A 21,032-nucleotide genomic window follows, 5' to 3' on the forward strand; every position below is an offset into this window, starting at 1 on the left:
AAGATATCTTTGCAAAAATGGATAAGTACAAAACTTGATGTAAATTGTACCAATGAATATGTAAACATACAGTGACAACATTAAACTTATAAAAGTGTAAAACTTAAAAAAAAAAAAAAAGAAAGAAAAGAAGCATCACTTCAGAACAAAGGTATTCCTCTGATTTGGCTCGTCTTCACTTATGGCCAATACCAACAATCTGTATTCAACTGCTACTTCCTCTTGCCTTTTAGGCCCCATTTCCAGCTTTGCAGACACCATGCCACTTGGTTCAACCTCACCTAACGGCTCTGGCCCAGGTGCTGCCAGCACTGCACTGACAGCCTAGAGCAGGAGAGAAAGTGGTTAGACTTCCTGAGAACCATTCAACCACCTACCAGCCCCACTCCCTCCTCTAAGGCTGTGCACTTCTCCAAGATTAGTTACACCCTCTAGATTTCAAAATTCCACTCTAGCCACAACTCTAATTCCAGGGGACTACTAAACTTCATCTCTTATACACTGCCCCACTGTCAGCTCCACCCACTCTTGGTCTCAAGTAACAACCCCTCGTGGCACTGTCTAAAGCAAAGATAAAAGTCAGTTTTCATCGACTGCTATTGACTTCCTGGAACTCTGCACTGAGAAAGATGCTGAGACCACATGTGGACTCAGTGGGAAAGAACCCTGGGGTGTTGCTGTGGTGGGTAATAATGTGAGTTATGCATTTGCCCTGTGGTTTTAGGATCTTGACAACACAGTTCCTTACCCTCTTTGACTCCAGAGACAAACTCTGTCTTCCCCAACAGTAATATCCTAGACCTTTTAGAACTCTTCATAATAAAGTTCTTATCAATTCCAACCTGGTTCTCCTTCATTCTTTTTTTTTTTTTTTTTTTTTTTGAGACGGAGTCTCGCTCTGTCGCCCAGGCTGGAGTGCAGTGGCCGGATCTCAGCTCACTGCAAGCTCCGCCTCCCGGGTTTACGCCATTCTCCTGCCTCAGCCTCCCGAGTAGCTGGGACTACAGGCGCCCGCCACCTCGCCCGGCTAGTTTTTTGTATCTTTTTAGTAGAGACGGGGTTTCACCGTGTTAGCCAGGATGGTCTCGATCTCCTGACCTCGTGATCCGCCCGTCTCGGCCTCCCAAAAGTGCTGGGATTACAGGCTTGAGCCACCGCGCCCGGCCTTCCTTCATTCTTTACACAGGCATTTTTCTCAGTCCACCTCACCTGCCTTCCACTCCATCTTCACGAGGGCCTTCAATCACAAAACTCTTCCACCTCACCCCGTACAACCTCTTCCCTGTTTCACTGGATTCCTAGCTTCTCAAGATCTGTGGTCAGTAGTTTAAACTCGTTTTCTCTTACCTCTCTGATTTAATCACCAATTCTGGATCACACCATCATCTATATTCTCTATTTAAGTCTAGCTTTCTTGAGCAAGAGATAGAAGTGCTAACCCCAGGAAACACAAATTCATATTGCTCACCTTCTATCATATCTTTAATCCTGATAATCTATTCTTTTATTCATTTCTGTGGATCTGAAACACAATCCCCAGAACAGTATTTCCATACCATCTTCACTTTCCTCAAACACCTAATTCCATGGTCTCTTTCTCTGTGCACTGTCGGGAGCTCTTGTATATATAAGATATTTGACTTCACTTCAACATCATACTAACCCATGTCCTGTAGAAGTGCCACAGAGCTTAGTGGTTAAGGCCTCAGTTGCTGGAGCAACCAGCCTAGGTTCAACTCCCAATTCTGCCCTTACTGCCTACGTGACCGTTGACAAATTATTTAACCTGAGTCTCAGTTTCCTCATCTTTAAAGTGGCGCTATCATAGTAGTATGTACCTCAGTGTACTGTCGTGAGGAAGAAATAAGTAGCTCTTAGGACAATGCCTGACACTATATAAGTGTTCAATAGATGTTTTCCGTTTCAGCCTTTTAGTATCAAAAGAAGAAACTTTTTGCTTCCTTGCTATAGCAGACCCTTCCACCTCTACTGTTAACAAGCTCCTTCCTACTTCTCTAGAATCCCTTCGTCTATAACATGTTGCAGTTCTCTCTCTACTAACCTCCTTTCCTCTATCTTCCAATATCCTAAGGTTTACTGTGTCTATTAAAAAATTATTTGCTTGATCCTACCCCCTTATGGCTGAAGTGTCTTTTTCCTTCAGATTCCATACGCTTACAATGCCTCTTCTTCCTGGTCCACATGACCTGGCCTCTGGCTATTGCTCTGACCTCATCTCACATCATCTTATAACCCTTCTCTCACTCCAGCCACAATCCTCTCTTAGGTCCCTTGAACAAGCCAAGCACATTCTAGCTCCGAGGCCTCTGAGTTGCCATGTTCTCCATCTGGGGCTTCTCTCCCCAGTTCCACTACCTTATTTGCCTCTCTCAGTGTTGCACCTCAAAAGTGCTATCCTCAGTGAAGCCATCCCTTAACCACTCAGGTTAAAGAGCCCCTCAATTGTTCTCCATCACACCTCTTGCTTTATTTCCTTCAAAGAACTCTCTCCTCCTGAGAACAGGGACCTTGATATCTCTCTCCTTCCTGAATACCAGAGACTGGCTCCATAAATATTGTTGACTGTATCAGCAAAGGACTTTGCTAGAATCTGTGGAGATACCAAACCAATCAGACACAGATCCTATCAATAGAGTTTATAGCCCATAGTGGGGAAAAGATGGGCCCCAAAGTATCTGCAATATGCAGCAAAAAGTACTCAGAGCCTTCTAACATGCAAGAGAAGAAAGAGAAGGCTTTTGCCTGGGGAGTTCTTAAAAGTCTTGAGAAGGAGGTGGCATCTGAGGTAGACTTTGAAGAGAGGGTAGAATTGATACTCAGAGATGGAAGGAAGGGGTAAAGAGCATTCCTGATGGTGGGCCTTCACTTAGATTTTCTCTTTCCTTTATCCATTATCCTCCATCTATCCCCAATTACAGCCCTTCTTTTCCTTTTCACAAGTCCCACTTTCTCTTCATTGTCACTATCACCCTAATTTGAGTCCTCATCACACATCATGACGCCTGGCAGACCTGATTGGTTTCCATCCCTTAGTTCTTTCCACCTACCAATCATTCCATGTACTGCTGGGGCCTGAGGAGACCCATTGAAGAGCATTCCTTTTCCTCACCCAACTTTTGAACCAATTGAGACGGACAGAGGGTGGCCAGATACATGGGGATCGAAACATCAGCCAGTTGGAGGATGCAACTTAGTTGCGTAGCAGCAAATTGAACCCCAGGATTTCACAGACTTACCTCTGAGTCACAAGCATCACTGGATAGCCAGAGGCCTTCCCTCCTGGGAAACTGCCCATGAAGGGCTGATGGCATGGAGGAGCAGATCTGGGCGAGTGGACCAGAATTAGTGCTCTTAGGAGAGCAGCTGAATTACCTGGTTCGTCTCCTAAACTTGCCAATAAGTCACTCCTCCTTCTCATGGGTGGAGTGTGCAAAGGGATGGAGAGAGGCCAAGAGTACCATTCTAGCTGATGTCCCTTTACATGGACACATAAGGCCACTGAAAATGAGGGTCCCTACTACCCTATCACCACCTTTCACCCCACCAACTTCCACATTTCTTATTAAATACTCTTTAATTTTGAGTCTCAAGATATGTACGGGTGCTTCTTGCCAAATATATCACAGTAAGTCTATTCGTATGGCTTTGAAGGTCCTCCAAAGTCTCAGCCTACTACTCCAAAATGTCCCCCTGTTCTAGGTTAGCCTCCTGACCATCTCATACATACGCTGTGTTCTTTCCACCTTGACTTTGTGCTCAACCCTCAAAGTTCAGCTGAAATAGCCTTTCCTCAATGAAGACTCCTCTGGCATTCTGAATCACAATCATCACTCTTTTCTTTGATTCCTGGTTAATAAAACACAGTTTTCCAAGTCAATTTGTTTCATGTTATAGTACTCAACTATGTTTAAGCCAGAAACAAAGGGAAAAAAATGAACTAATGTTAGGTCTTTGTCCTCCTCGTCACAGGCACATCAGGGCACACTAATCATGACACTGACACACATGTCCATAGCAAAGAACATGAAGAGAATGATACTACAGCAACCAAAGCCGGACTGTGTCTTGCACATATTAAATATGCTCCACAGGCCCTGCTACAGTGTTGGCCAGTGGAGTTCACAGATGGTATTCCACAGATATTTTTATTAACAAATTTGTTCTGGTAGAAATGAACTAGTCTTTTCTATGGCTACTTTGGAGACTTTCTTTTTGGGTAAAAAGAGGATATTCCATTCATTTTCCCCTCATAAACCTAGAAAAAAGATTACCTATGTCAGCTCTAGTGGAAACAGACCTGTAACATATCTGGCTACATATTAGCTAGATATATCAGTTTAGGGATCTCTTCCATCCAGTTCTTTGCAACAGTGATAGAGCATAAGTCAATACATTCCTGGCCAATTTTTCTCAAGTGTGAACCTGACTAGGAGATCACAGACCCAACTTTTTAAAAGCAGAGTTTTTCTGTCTTCTGTGATGAGGGCAAGCCCTAGCCTTTGTTGAGCTTTTTGACCCAGGAAACAATTCCAAACATCACCTTTCATACCATGCTTATTCTTTGCCATGGTGAGCTTTTGGCTCTATATCTCCAATCTATAGGAATTAAATATAAAAGACCCTCCCATACTGAGGCTGCTGGATTTGAGGCATAAATGGCATTCCATTACGATTTCTTGATGCAGCCTACAGAATTAGAGACTTAGAGCCGGAAGGGATCCTAGAAATTCCACTAGTACATCCACATGTGAGGCAGAACCTGTCAGCTGCCTTCATCAACAGAACCTAATTTTGTTCAGGTATGGGGGCAATATGCTCAGGAACGATGGCCTCTCCCGTGCCCTGTGAAAAGAATAATAATTTGTTTAATCCAATCACAATAAGCCTATTTTCCTTTGCCAGAGATTGCCTTAGGGGTGGACATGTGACCCAGTTCTGGCCAAGGAGCGGGTGCTATTGGGAGCCTCTGGAAAAAAGACCCAGAAGAGATGCCCTGCTTTCTTTCTTCCTGGCTTTTACTGCTGGTATTTAAGAAAATGATCTGAACACACTTGGGAAGTTAGGAAAAATTTTTTAAAAAATGATCCTTGGGGCAGCTGTGGCCACTTTGTACCAACGAGGGGAGAGAAGAGAAATCACCAATATACCAAGGACAACAAAGCAAAAAGATGGAAAGCCTGTAGGTCCTGGATGACCCCAAGACCACCTACCCCTGGGTATCTTGTTAAGTGTTCATTGCATAAGTCCTCGACATTCACTAAGTGCTCAATAGTTATCTGTTAGATAAAAGAAAAAATACAATGCTATTTTGGCCTTACTATTTGTGCCACTTTTGGTTGAGTACTTTGTTACTTGCTTCTGAAAGCATTCTAACTGACTGAACACATTTGGAAAGAGGTTCCAGGAAGCAAAATGACTTGGCCAAGGTTATACCATAAAGTGGGCAAGTTGAGAGTAGAACTCCAACCTCCAGACTTTAAATCTAGATCACACTATGTTTTATTTGTGGTGGAGGGCATGAGTCCTAGCCTTCCTCAGGCTGGAGAGGCAGTGTAACACAGTGGTTATGTGCAGTCTTGGAGTTAGGCTTGGCTTAGAATCCTAGCCCTGCCACATACTAGTTGCATCTTCTCTAAGCCTCAGTTTCCTCCTTTGTAGATCAGGATAATATCATCTATTATGTTAAACTGTTGTGATTATTAACTAAGATAATGAATGAACACTTCTCAGCACAGAGCTGGGCATAAAATTATCGCTCATTAAGTGATAATGTCTTACTGACAGTAGTAATAACAACAAACTTCATTCAACTTGAATCAAGCTGTAACTAAGGAGAAAGAAAGAGAAGCCCTTTCCATTTTAAATAAAAAACAAAACATCACTATTCTGTCCTGACTTTTAAGCACCAATACACAGAATTCAACTTTCCACGTGCTCATGCTTGGTACAGCAGAGTTTTCTGAAATACAGCTGATACCTTCAAAGGACTTCCAATCTGGTATGGGAGATGGATGGACAAGCAATTATCTATCGTGCACAGCAGAGTAAAATGTGCCATGGGAACATAAAGTGAAAGGGGGAAAAAAAAGAATTTTAATTGAGAAAAATCTGGAAAGGTCCCAGGGAGGATATGGCATTTGAATTGGCCCTTGAAAGATAATGGAGGACTTTTGGAAAGTGAAAAGGGCAGGGAAAGTATTCTGGGATGAAGAGGCAGCAAAGGCCCAGGAGCTTTAAAGCACATGGCACTTTCAAAAATGGCAAAAAGGCTCAAAAGGAAGAAGGTGTAGGTGATAAGGTTGGGAAGATACCTGGATGCTTTATAAAGTTTACACTTGATTTTGTAAGAAATGGGGAACTGTGGTTCACTTTTGAGAACAAAGTAATATGAAAAGATTTGTGTTTTAGAAAGAAAACTTTAGCAGTTTATGAAATTAGTAACCACAGTTTTCCTTAGCCAAAAAGAAAAAAAAATAAATTAGTAGGACAACCGGGAAAAAATATCAGACATTTTGATTTAAAGGTTCCCATAGAGAAGTGTTATGAATCAGAATGTGGGCTGTCAATGAGGCATATTGGGTTTCCAAATAGCTGCCACAGGCCAACATTCAATAATGTAACCAATGGAAACTATACGACCATATAAAATCAATTTTCTGTGACCTATTTTAGCAACTTCTTTGTACTGACTAATCTTGCTGAAGGGTGAATCATAAATTCAGCAAGAGACCATGTCCTGGTGACCTCACTTGTTCTTAGCCTGCAGGAATATTCCCACCTCTACTGGCTCCAAGGCTTTTGAGAAACATCATAATTGAAAAAGCAGTCATTTTAGTATAAGTCCCAAATTTGGCTTTTTTTTAAAAAAAAAGTGAAAGATGGGGAAAAAGGGAACCGAAACAGAGTAACACAAAACCTGGGATAAAGAAACTCTACTGCCATGGTTTTTCTAGCCCTAAAGAAAATCTCTGCTTGAGACCTTCTCCTGAAGTACTTAGAACAAGAAAATACAGGCATAGGGATGGTACCAGGTCAGCAGAGAGTGAAACCGACGGAAACAAAAGCCCAGTTGACCACTGCCCTTGCCAAGCAGATGAAAATGTGAACACAGTCAGGAATGGAAAAGTAAGTTAGATTCTGGCAGTTTGTTGAGTTTCAGAGCTCTGTAGCTAATGCAAAGAATTTCTTTAAAATTTTTTTATTTTAAAAATTGCAACAGCGGTTCACCCAGAAGTAGAGTTACAAGACACACAGAAATCTTTCTGTGTTAAATAATTTCAACCGTACTTACGTTTTCATTACAATTTTTTATTATCTGACTACAGTAATTAGCTTCCACACAACCATGAGTCAGGGTCAGTTCAAATACATCCTAGAATGATATAATTTTGGAGTTGGGAAGGACAATAGAGATAATTTAACCTGCCTCAGTAGGTTTGTAAACCAAACGCAATAGACAGTAAAGTTGTCTATATACAGCCTCACTTCCTCTATGTGTCTATACTTTGTTATAAGTGTGTGTGTGTATAACCTATATTTCATATATATGTCCACATGTTCACATGACTTTTTATGTTCTTACCTTATGATACGTTTATGTTTAGATTGTAATTCTGAGATGTTAAGACCTTGTTTTCTTTATCCCACAGGGAAGTCCTTGGTGCTTATGATTGTGTCATTACTCAATGAACAAGAACAGATAACAGTGATGCAGAGGGAAAAGGGTTTAGTACAGACACTAGTGAAGAGCATGTCTTTATACAACTAAGACTAGTGCTAAGACTAGAAATCAGCCATTCTTTTTTTTTTTTTTTTTTTCATTTTCTGGAGTTGACTTGTAAGAAATCAGCCATTCTAGTAGTAGGATCAGGGCCCACTCTCAGGGCTGGTTCCCAGTCATACCTTGCTATAGCTACGAAGGGCATAGCAGGCATTGGGATGGCAGTAAGGAGAGGCACTGATCCTGAGGAAGCTTTGGTGTCCACCACCTACCTTGAGGTTCTTCAGAGATAATTGCCTCTGCTGTCACTTTGCCTTAGATCTATTTCTTCCCATCATCACTTTATGATTTAACCCTGAGACAGAACTACTCAATCCTCAGATGATGGAAATGGTGTTAACTATTTAAGATAGGAAAAAAGCCACATCCCATCAACTGGTGGCAACCTTCATCCACTAGCACAGCCGACATTCCTTCTTAAGAAGTCAGAGCTAGGTCGGCCTCTGCCTGAGGCAAGGCAATCTCCAAAGTAAGACAGTTAAAAAATGGGCCAAACACGTGTATACCTATGTAACAAATCTGCACGTTCTACACATGTATCCCAGAACTTAATGTATAATATATTTTTTTAAATGGGGCAAAACCCCAAAGCTCTCCCTTCTATGCTTACAAACCCATCGGGGTCGGTTCACTTCAGCTGTTGCCACGCTAACATTAAACAGTATGAAAGGCAAAGTGACTGTCTTCCTTTTGCGGATTCATTGGTCTCCCAAGAAGCTGTGACCGGCTCTGTGTCCGAGTATTTCAGCGAGTAAGTTAAATGTAGGAAACAATTCTTGCTTAGCTGGATTGCTTTGGCGTGCCTCAGTTTTTCTGAACCAGTGATAGAGTTACAAGGCACACATAAATCTTTCTGTGTTAAATAATTTCAGCCATACCTAAGTTGGTTAATTTTAGTTCAGTGAACATTATCGTACTGATCCCCACCAACTACCCCCATAGGGATTTACTGCCAATGAGGTTTTCAAAGTGGAGGGCTGTGGAGACTGAGGACCACTAGCTTCCAAAGTAAGGGCACAGCACCAGCTTAGTGGTTAAGAGCCTGGACTCGGACGAAGACTGCCTAGATCCAAATTGAGGCTCCACTTCTCCCTCACTGTGGGAATTCGAACAAGTTACTTACGCTTCCTGTGCCTCAGTTTCATCATCCTTAAAACAGGACCAATGAAAAACCCATGTCACAGGAGTGTTCTATAAATTAAATAAGCTGCTATCTATAAAGCACTTAAAATTGTCAATGAACAAAGTGTTAGCTGCAACTGCCACTGCCATTATTATTTTTTTTCCCCTCTCTTTCCACCTGGGCTCTCTCACTCACCCTGAGAACAAACACACTGGGTGCTCAGATGTTGGCTTTGACAGTAATAAACAAACTGTTAATCTGGTTCATGTATTCTGCTCTCAGATACCCCTTTCCCATTCTAGGAAAGCAGTGGTCTCCAAATCCAAAGCAATAATCTTCCGTAAAGAAACACAATCAAGGAAGAGAGAAAAGTTGAAAAACGTTATAAAATTATCTCAAATGATTGCCAACTTCAGAAAGACTAAAGGGCAAACCACAATGATCTCACCAGGCTTTGTGCTCATCAAACAGCAGTCAGATTCCTGTAAGAAGGGAAATCTTAATTGTGCCAACGCAACTCAGGAGTCTGAAATGGTATCTAAATAGCTCTCCAAGCTCTCCAAGACCAGAGTCACATTCTTCCAATGTTAGGGGCACTTTGTAAGCCACACACAGTCAGGGAGGGGAAAGTGAACACGGGGAGAGAAAATCAAAAGTGTCTGATTTTCTCTTATCAGGGCAGCTTTTGAGACAAAAGCCTATCTTCATTTTTCAGTATTTACTGCTGCTACAGAGCTTCACAGAGAGGGTGTACAAATGCTTAATGTTGATGTGAAGGTGGAGAAAGGGAGGATGTCAGAAAAGAGGGTGGAGTCATTTTTTCTAGAAAGACACAAACCAGCTAAAGGAGTTAATGTCTTTAATTTATCAGCTTAGTTCTTACCAGGATTACACTCATTTTACATTAAAAAAATTTTCGAGCACATATTTTTGAGCACATGTTCAAAGCACTAAGTTAGATACTGAAGATAAAACAATGGGTAAAATTCTCAGGTGAAAAGTAACTTTAAAAAGAAAGAAAAACAAATGGGTAAGAAACAATCGCTTCCATCAGTGACTATAAACTCTGGTGTGAATGACAATTAAGTAGCTGATCACAAATCAGTATGAGAGAGGGAAAGAATGGTCTATTTCCCATTAACAAACCAGTTAATAACTATGAGAAAGTATACCACAGGAAGGCCAATTCATTTCAAGAAATATTTATTGTGAGGCCCATTTTATAACAAAAAAAAAAAACCTTGAGGTGCTTGTTAGTGTCACTTTGATTCTCACTGATGGATTTCAAATTCAATTTATAATAGTAACAATAATATCATTCAATGTTTACAACTTTTATTAAGTGTTCAAGCATACTGAACATGGTTCTAAGAAGCACTGTAGATGTTTTAACCCATTTAATGACCACAAGAAATTGAGGTCAGTACTACCATTACCTGATACTTTATGTCCAAAAAAAAAAAAAAAATTAACATGGGGGTACAGAGTGATTAAGAAACCTGCGCTATGTTATACAACTAGTAAGTACTAGAGCAAAGTTGGAAACTCTAGCAGTCTAGGTTTAGAGTCAGTGTTTCTAACAAATATGCTACTTTGTTTGACCAGAAGGCCTCCTTCAGACCAGGCTTCCCTATTAGCAAAATAGCTGCTACACACTAGCTACCCACAGCCCTCATTATACCTGAGCCCAATTTGCTTTATGTACCCAAAATAGCATTTATCCTCAGAAAGGCTCAAAAGCCTGATTATTCATCACCAATTGAGACAGAAGATGCAGAGGCCCTACCTGATGAAGAAGACCCTCTGACTTGTTACAGGAGGAAGGAAAGGGATGAAGCGGGGTAGGAAGAAGGAGCAGATGAGGGAAGACGCACTTCGATAAGCCTTTAAGCTATTCAAGGTGAGTTCAGAAAAGGAGCTAGGTAAAAAAATGAACATTAACTGGAGAAAACATAACCATGCAGTAATAACACCCGCAAGTAAGAGAATGACTGGGCTGGACACAAAACCTCGTCAAAAGAAACACACTGACAAAATTTTATTTCTTCTGAGGAGCCCCCAGCCTTTCATTAACCCTTGTTAACTAAGAACAGCAGGAGTGGGAGAAAGGAGGATTATGAGTCATTTGAGATACTTTGAATTTGAGGTGCCTGTGGTACATTCCAAAAAAATGCTCACCAGGCAGTTGGAGATGCGAGTCTGCAGCTCAAGGAAGAGGTCTTACCTGACCCCAAATCTCCTGGGTCCTCACCTCCAGCTCTAGCCAAGGTACTGCACTGCCTCCCTCTGCTTTTGGCATATTCCTCAGGAGAAACAATGAGTCTTTCTTCAGTTCGGATTACTAACTTAAAAGGTTTTAAAGTAAATTTTACTCAGAGATCTTGGCTGATTTTGACTAGCAGGCACCTGGATATTGGCACACCCCTCCACGAATGCTTGTGAGAATACCAGCTTGTGATCAGCCATGCAATCTAGAACTGCAGCCTGAAAATGGGTGGCCACTGCTTGCCCCTGCCCTTCAACTGATAGGCAATAGGAACATGATTTATCTTGCCTGCTCTCCAGAGAATGCCAGAAAGAAAAGGTGTCAAAAACTTGGCATGCCATTTACCCACATTCGCTATCTCCTGGATGACTAAAAGGTGGCAATAGCTGGGAGCAGTGGCTCACGCCCGTAACCCCAACAGTTTGGGAGGCCTAGGTAGGAGGATTGCTTGAGCCCAGGAGTTTGCGACCAGCCTGGGCAACATAGCAAGACCTTGTCTCTACTAAAAATAATAATAATAATAAATTAGCCAGGCATGATGGTACACGCCTGTAGTCCTAGCTATATGAGGTGGAAGGATTGCATGAGCCTGGGACACTGAGGCTGCAGTGAGCTATAATTTACACCACTGCACTCCAAACTGGGCAACTAAGTGAGACCCTGTTGGAAAAAAATTTAAAAATAAATAAATAAATGGTGGTCAGAATGTATTATATTGATACTTGCAAATGCCATTTGTTATAGTTGACTTTTCAAAATACCACTCAGTTCTCATATTTCAACATAATTTAATATTAAACTTTTTTAAACATGAGAATTAAATAATTTATTTATTTATTTATTTTTTTTTTGAGACGGAGTCTCGCTCTGTCACCCAGGCTGGAGTGCAGTGGCCGGATCTCAGCTCACTGCAAGCTCCGCCTCCCGGGTTCACGCCATTCTCCTGCCTCAGCCTCCCGAGTAGCTGGGACTACAGGCGCCGCCACCTCGCCCGGCTAGTTTTTTGTATTTTTTAGTAGAGACGGGGTTTCACCATGTTATCCAGGACGGTCTCGATCTCCTGACCTCGTGATCCGCCCGTCTCGGCCTCCCTAAGTGCTAGGATTACAGGCTTGAGCCACCGCGCCCGGCCGAGAATTAAATAATTATCATGGTCTGTAGAGCACTCAAAGGAGCAGTTCAGGTCTTTAGAGAGCCTAAGGAAGGTTGAGTTCTTGTATTTACAATCAAAACAAGCTAGGAAAAATAAAATTGGAAATATGACACCCTCTTAACTTGGGCTACACCAGGGATTTAGGATGGTTAAGGAGGCTTTGTGATTAAAAACCTAAATGAATGCCAAGAAACCAAAAAAACTACTGAGGTTATTTGCTAATCAGAAGGTGCAACTGCTTGTACATGAGCTCAAGGCAAAGCTATCATTCTGCTAGGCACTGGGCTTACAGCAACTTGCATGTCCCTTAACATTTTTTTTTTTTTTTTTGAGACAGTCTCCCTCTGTCGCCCAGGCTGGAGTGTAGTGGTGCGGTCTCACTGCAACCTCCACCTCCCAGGTTCAATCGATTTTCATGCCTCAGCCTCCCAAGTAGCTGGGACTACAGGAGCGTGCCACCAAGCCCAGCTAATTTTTGTTCTTAGTAAAGACAGGGTTTTGCCTTGTTGTCCAGACTGGTCTCTGACCTCAAATGATCCGCCTGCCTCAGCCTCCCAAAGTACTGGGATTACAGGCATGAGCCACCGTGCCCAGCCATGTCCCTTAATATCTAATCAGTCATCAAGTACTGTGCTTTAAAATATCCTTTTTTTAGCCAGGTGTGGTGGCTCATGCCTGTAATCCCAGCTACTTGGATGGCTGAAATAGAAGGATTGCTTGAGCACAGGAACTCAAGACCAGCCATAGCAACATAGCAAGACCCCATCTCTAAAAAAACCTGAAAAAATTAGCCGGGCCTGCCTGTAGTCCCAGCTACTTGAGAGGCTGATGTTGGAGGATCCCATGAGCCCGAGAGTTTGAGGCTGCAATGAGCTACAATTACACCATCGTATTCCAGCCTGGGAGACAAGAAGACCTTGTCTCTAAAAAAACGGATTTTAAAAGAAGAAAAAAAATATATAATGTCCTTTTCTTTTCACTCCCATGGTCACTACCCTTGGTTAGATGTAAGACTGGTGAGAGCCTAGCAGAGAAGACAAGGAATTACAAGTCATGAATTAGAGTGTAAAAAATAAAGGACTTGAAAAGGATGAATTTCAGGAACACTGCATTTCCTTAACAGACATACTAAACTATATCCTTGCCTTGGGTTACACTTATAAGCTAATTTTTATAATTAAAATGTTGAACGCATCAATAGAATACCATGCAATGATAGAAATTGAAGTAATAGGCCGGGCGCGGTGGCTCAAGCCTGTAATCCCAGCACTTTGGGAGGCCGAGGCGGGCGGATCACGAGGTCAGGAGATCAAGACCATCCTGGCTAACACAATGAAACCCCGTCTCCACTAAAAATACAAAAAAATTAGCCGGGCGTGGTGGCGGCGCCTGTAGTCCCAGCTACTTGGGAGGCTGAGGCAGGAGAATGGCGGGAACCCGGGAGGCGGAGCTTGCAGTGAGCTGAGATCGCGCCACTGCACTCCAGCCTGGGCGACAGAGCGAGACTCCGCCTCAAAAAAAAAAAAAAAAAAAAAGAAATTGAAGTAATACTGAAACAGCAGTGAAGTACCAAAAATGGTCTCCCAGTTAATTGAGTAGAAGCCATCTACATTAAAGGTTGAGTAGGGTGACTGAGAGTCATTAGTAACAAAAATTGATAGCCTGTATAAATGAGGTTATCTCAAAGGAAATTCTGGGGAAAATGGAGAGAGAGTTTGTTGTGTCTCACAGAAGAGCAAGTTCATGAGTACGTATTCATGTGCACACATATGCGAATAAAGTATGAGGAGAAAGGAAATTTAAGACCCTCTGCCATGAGGGAGGACCTAACCACCCTCTCCAGCCATTTCCTGTCACTGCTGGCTACAGGGTCCTTTGCTCTACTTGCCAGGGTCTGCTTGCTCTCTTCTGCACGCTCTTCTCCCCATCTTTGTTTACACTGTAACCCTGACCAAGTGCCATGTCCTGTGATGTTCTGTCTGCATCTTAGTGTCCTTCCAGATGTAGCTCAAGTTCCATGTCCCCTTGCAAGCCAAGCCCTTCCTGAGAAGCCCAACCCACAGTGTCTTCTCCTTCTGTCCTCTTACGGTCACTGCCACTCACTCTTATATGGACAGTAAAATGAAAGCCCCTCCCACACATTTCAATGGCCCATCTACTGTCTCTCATTACCAAGTACCTTCTTGAGTCTTTGCTGGTGTTGGATCCCCTCAGCTAGATGAAAAGTTCTTTAGGGCAGGGATTGTGTCTTCACACATCTTTAAATCCTTCCTAGCATATGCTCAGCCCAACGTACGATCTACTGTAAGAATAGGCAGTATCATACAATGTGCACAGGAAAATACTATTAATACATTAAGTATGACAGTATTCTGATTCTAACATACAAGATTAGAAAGGGAGAATTTACCATAATTGTCTTTTCACTGAATACCTCTTAGGAAGATACTAAGACTGTTGACTTGAGGTCTGGTAAAGTACATAAGAAAATGGAAGAGGGAGCTTAGATAAGCAAGGCCAGATGTGGATGCTGGAGCGTAAGATTCTCGTGAGGCAGATTAAGAGAAACAAAGGAAAAATCAGCAATGATTCAGTAGAAGTCAGATATAAAAACATATAAGCTTATCTGAGTCACAGCCCCAAAAGAAAAAAAAAAAGGAAATAAACAAATAAAATTTAAAAACATACCGGTATTTCCTTGAGCATCTTCTATCTTATTTGGTGAGGGCAACAGAAAAGATGGCCTGGTGACGTGCGGGCCTTGAAGCGATGGCTGCTGCTGTTGCTGCTGCTGCAGAGGCGTGGTTTTGAGGACCACCCTCCAGTCCACTTGGGTAATATCTGATCGTGATCGAGCATGCCCTGGCTTGAAAGTTGAGGTCTCATCCAGTAAGTCATTTACAGAACGAGGCCGGTCCCTCCGACGCTGACAGATATTGAAAAAATTAAAGGTTGATGCTTCCTTTTGTTCCATCCAGGAAAGATTATCTGGGGTTGTCCCTCTCTGGACCATAAACTGTTCTTTGGCAGGGAAGACATTTTGAGCTTTGGTTTCTAAGAGCCTGCTCTTACAGTGGTCCCAAATCATGCCCCCCTTGCCCAGGGAGGTGACATTTCTCATAGCACCATTGTCTGTTATGTTACTGAGTACCTCATGCCCCACCAGTTCAGGGACTTCCTGGATCCCATAAACCTCTGCTTGCTGCACAGCCTTTTCTAGCTTACTATCCAAAGTACTAAAGAATTCCTCCGTAACTTCTAAGGCCGGGCTGATATCATCCACTTCCAAAGCTTCCATGTCACAGGCTCCAGGAGGCCTCAGCCTCCTAAGCTGGTTCCAGAAATGGCTTCATGAACATTCACCCAACAGGGGTGCTTCAGCAATACAGCTATGGAAACAACTGGAAGAAACCTTCATTGGGCTTCCTGGAGCAGGCCAAACACAAAGGTGGTTGATGTTTTCCCAGTAATTAAAAGCATTTGCTACTAGCTAATGGACATTAACAGATGTATAGGGAGACCAAATGTTCCTTTGAGATTATTCTTCAGCAAGACCTCTGTGAAGACAACAGGAAGTACTTGTCAAAGCAACGCCATGCCAATCCTTGATTTCCTGGAAGAAAATAAACAGGATAACGTTGGCACATGGTTCATTGTATTCTATAGTACACAAATCTGCCGAATTGCTTTCCCACTTCTACATCCATCCGTTCTATGGCAGTCAAGCACAAAGGCAGACAACACCTACACAGAAGTGCCATTGTCAGGAATACATATCACTACCCGCTTTGGATAAAAACTTAAACGGAGCAGGGAGGAGCACTTGATAAGAGGAATTAAGGTCAATAGCTTTTACTCACACAGAGAAAATGCTTTGAGAGCATTTGTGAAAAGACTGCCCTGGCAAATCTCTGATATGCTGACCTAAAATAGTAAGCAAAAGAGACCAGGAATTCTGTGACTGGGACTATATCGTAATCAGTCTAAAAGTCATAAACACCTGAGTCCTTTCACCAACTTTGAAGGCACTGATGATTTGCTGGGTTTAAAGGTGCCACAGGGAAGCAGAGAAGAAGGTTCTGCCCTTTTTTTAAATCCAAATGTGACTGTGCTTGTGCTTCTTAGACTTAGATTATATAATGCTTGATGATGACTCTGGACTTCAGAACTGCTCTGGCGTTCTTAGAGTTTCAGGCTTCAAACTCCCCGAGACTTCCAGGATCGGCCTCAGAGTATGGGTCCGGTCTGCAGGGTGTCTAAGAGCTTAAGGTGAAGTCACGGCCTGAGTGGCAGGCTTGAGTTCATCCTTTTCTCTCTACAGAACTCAAGTTCCAAACCTTACATCTCTACCTGGGCAGAAAGAATCCTACATAAGTAGTAACCCGTGCTTTCAAATACTAGATTACCAAGGCCGGGCCAAATTAGAGCAGACCTTGACAGTGATGCTGTCCAGTACAGTAGACAGCAGCCATTATGACCATTCAAATTTAAATTTAGTAAAATCAAAGTTCCTCAGTTACACTAGTCACATTTCAAGTGTCCAACTGTCACATATACCTTTGTACCTTTACCAAAAAAACAAAAAAAACAAAAAAAAACAAATAAAACAACTAGGCAAGGGCTTTTTAAATCCTTAACTACTTACAAGTAGGCAAAACTAGGCAACTAGCAACACCATTATATATTGACATGGTTTGGCTGTGTCCCCACCCAAATCTCATCTTGAATTCCTACATGTTGTGGGAGGGACCCAGTGGGAGGTAATCAAATCATGGGGGCAGGTCTTTCCTGTGCTGTTATTGTGATAGTGAATAAGTCTCACGAGATCTGATAGTTTTAAAAGAGGAGTTTCCCTGCACAAGTTCTTCTCGTCTGCTGCCACATGACACATGCTTTTCACCTTCCACCATGATTGTGAGGCCTTCCCAGCCATGTGGAACTGTAAGTCCAATAAAACTCTTTCTTTTGTAAATTGCCCAGTCTAGGGGTATATCTTTATCAGCAGCGTGAAAACGGACTAATACATACATGTTGTCACAAATGTACATGGATGTGGTTTCTTTGTAAAAACTTCACAATTTTTATGATTAAATTCATTTTTTCCACTTAGGTCATTAAACCATTACATTTATATCAACAGCACCAATCTACTTAGCTTAACATATGTAAATTAAACTCATATATACAGACCTTTATTTTAGATGTATCAAGGAGGTTTGCAGTTCATAGGATCTCTATAGAACCTCCTGCAAAGTGATAATGACTATGAATTTGTCTACTTTTACATATTTTGATATTTATTATGTTAGTACTTCATGAAGCAAGGCATAGATTTATTTTTAGAACTATATACTAGTTATAAAACATTTCTAGCTGTAAACAGGGTTATTTTTTCTGAGTCTAAAGTTAAACCTTCAGTCTCTCCAACTGTGTAACAGGGTTTTAGTGCTTCTATAATTTTGAAACTTGGGATATTTTTCAATTTCATCTTACATACCAGAGACAGAAATATACATAAATATAATAAATCTTAAAACTTTTCATTCTTTCCTTACTAAAAACTGAAACAAACATAAACAAAGTACAAGTTTCCCAATGTATAAGAGGCTCCAAGGTTCAGAGTATTAAGTTGTTCACTGAAGATTACTGATATTCCTTTTCTCATCCAATGTTTCAAATTCAGTCTTTACTCATGACAGAGAAAGTGTAAATAACCTTCAAAGTAATTGTTTCTTTCTCTTTTTTTTGATTTATCGAACTATCTAGATATATTATTTTTTATGCTTCTGGCTTGGTATTTGCAGGCTGGTTAGAAGTATATAACAGGCCAGGTGCAGTGGCTCATGCCTGTAATCCCAGCACTCTGGGAGACAGGCAGATCACTTGATCCACCAAGAGTTTGAGACCAGCCTGGCCAACATGGTGAAACCTCATCTCTACTAAAAATACAAAAATGAGCCAGTCATGGTGGTGTGCACCTGTAGTCCCAGCTACTCAGGAGGCTGAGGTGGGAGGATCATTTGAACCAGAGAGTCGGAGGTTGCAGCGAGCTGAGATCGCACAATTGCACTCCAGCCTGGGCAACAGAGCGAGACCCTGTCTCAAAGAAAAAAAAAAAAGAATGTATATAACCATTGTTGGCCATGCTGGTTGGTGGAATACTTCTAACCCACATGGTCTAAAGCCATAGACTGTTAGACAAGGAAACTGGCCTTTGGGATTATCTTTTCAACCTTAGTATTTCATAGAAGAAGCCACTGAGGCCCAAAGAAGGGAAGAGGATGTTCTTAAACATGCAGGCAAGTTTTCACCTCAGGGCCTTTGCATTTGCTGTTCCCCCAGACACCCCAACATGGACAACTCTCTCCTTAGCTAACTGTTCATATGACCCTCCCTGACCACCCTCTTTAAAATCATAATGCTCTTCTCTGCCCTAGACTCTTGATCTCCCTTACTCTGCTTTTGTTTAAATAAACTTTTCATTTTAAAACAGTTTTGTTTGTTTCTGTTTTTGTTTTGAGACGGAGTTTTGCTCTTTCACCCAAGCTAGAGTGAAGTGGCACAATCTCAGCTCACTGCAACCTCTAGCCCACCGCGTTCAAGCAATTCTCCTGCCTCGGCCTCCTGAGTAGTAGGGATCATAGGCGTCCGCCATCATGCCTGGCTAATTTTTTTATTTTTAGTAGCGACGGGGTTTCCCCATGTTGCCAGGCTGGTCTCGAACTCTTGAACTCTGGTGATCTGCCCGCCTTGGCCTCCCAAAGTGCTAGGATTACAGGGATGAGCCACCACTCCCGGTCAACAGTTTTATATCTATAGAATTATTACAAAGATAATACACTCAGTTTCTATATACCCCATGCTCAGTTTCCTCTATGTAATATCTTACATTAGTATGATACATTTTTCACAATTAATGAACCAATATTGTTACATCATTATTAACTTAAGTTATACTTTCTTCAAAATTCTTCAAATTTCCCTAACGTCCTCTATCTATTCCAGGATCCTATACAAGATACCACATGACATTTAGTTGTCATGTTTCTTGGGCCTTGTCTTGGCTATGATAGTGTCTCAGACTTTACCTTTTTTTGATGTCTTTGACAGTTTTGAGGAGTACTAGTCAGGCATTTCATAGAATGTCCCTCATTTTGGATTTGTTTGATGTTTTTCTCATCACTAACCCAGGGCTATATGTTTTTGAAGTACCATTCTCATCATATAATATTAAGGATATATACTATGAACATGACTTACTACTGTTCACGTTAACCTTGATCACCTGTCTTGAGGTATCCTTTTTCCTTAAGCATTTACCATCTTCGAAGATACCATTTAATTGACTTATTTAACATTTAGTATTTCTCTCCACTAAAATACAAGCTCTACGAGTCCAGGAATTTGTGTTCATTGTGTTCACTAATGTACCCTCAATACATGGAATAGCGTTCGGAGCGCATGCACACACACACACACGTACTAGACACGTGTTGAACAAATGTGTTGCTGTTGTGTTGCATAAGAGATAGCGCCTCATGACCTATCCACTTCTCCAAGTTAAAGTTCTTCACCAACACCCACCTGTTTCACGTGTCCATGTGAAGAGATCACCAAACTGGCTTTGTGTGAGCAACATGGCTGTTTATTTCACCTGGGTGCAGGTGGGCTGAGCCCGAAAAAGGAGTCAGCAAAAGTGGTGGGATTATCATGAGTTCTTACAGGTTTTGGGATAGGTGGTAGAGTTAAGAGCAATGTTTTGGGGACAGGGGGTGGATCTCACAAAGTATATTCTCAAGAGTGGGGAGAATTACAAAGAAACTTCTTAAGGGTGGGGGAGATTATAAAGAACCTTCTTAAGGGTGGGGGAGATTACAAAGTACATTGATCAGTTAAGGTGGGGCAGAAACAAATCACAATGGTGGAATGTCATCAGTTAAGCTATTTTCACTTCTGTGGATCTTCAGTTGCTTCAGGCCATCTGTATGTACACGTGCAGGTCGCTGGGGATATGATGGCTTAGCTTGGGCTCAGAGGCCTCACACCACCCACCTTGTTATTTTACTCCTCCATGCTTTTGTCCAAGCTGGGGAGCTTTTCCTAATTGCTCAGGTTCTCATAGCACCCTGGGTTTGCCACATTGTACTGAAATGATCAGCCAATCTCTCTAGATCCTACTCTAAACTCTGAGCTACTTGACTGCAGACACCATGCCCTTCTTACTTATCCTCCTATATACTCTCTGTCTTCATTCTTTTAGGCTCTGTCTTCCAACCTTACTCTTTGGAATTTCATCTTTTTCCTGAGCTCTATAGCTCTCAAATTCACTACAGTACAAGAGTCTGATGTCAAGTTTAATTTCTATAATTGAGTAGTTCTTACTAGCTTGCCTCATTTGGTTTTGAAATTAATCAAAATATAATAATACATTCAGATAGGTCAAAATATAAAGGGGACCTTCATCTGACAAAGTGAAGGGAATAAGATCAGTATGTGGGGGCAGTGTGGTTTGCCTCAGTACAAAATTGGAAATCAGGAGCTAATTAGAACTGTGTTCTAAATCTGGCTCAACCATTCACTTGCTGGGTGGCCTCTAGCAAACCATTTAACCTCTGCATGCCTTACTCAGCTACCTGTACCCCACAGAGTTGCTAATATCAAATTGCTTTGCGTGTGGATCATTCACTAG

The 21,032-nt window shown here is 41.8% G+C and overlaps 1 protein-coding gene across 11 annotated transcripts in view; it reads right to left on the minus strand.

Annotated features, from left to right (window-relative positions):
* The window catches only part of PLEKHM3 (pleckstrin homology domain containing M3), a 208,203-nt gene that overhangs the window by 167,454 nt on the left and 19,717 nt on the right, over positions 1-21,032 (minus strand). For all 11 annotated transcript variants that reach the window (XM_045367599.3, XM_045367601.3, XM_045367602.3 and 8 more), the window contains one exon: positions 15,032-15,956. In XM_045367599.3, the coding sequence (XP_045223534.1) occupies positions 15,032-15,641 (610 nt within the window). In that variant the 5' untranslated portion in view covers positions 15,642-15,956. The remainder of the gene's footprint in view (positions 1-15,031; positions 15,957-21,032) is intronic.

This window comes from Macaca fascicularis, chromosome 12, assembly GCF_037993035.2.
Source record: "Macaca fascicularis isolate 582-1 chromosome 12, T2T-MFA8v1.1".
In the NCBI taxonomy this organism is placed as follows: Eukaryota; Metazoa; Chordata; class Mammalia; order Primates; family Cercopithecidae; genus Macaca; species Macaca fascicularis.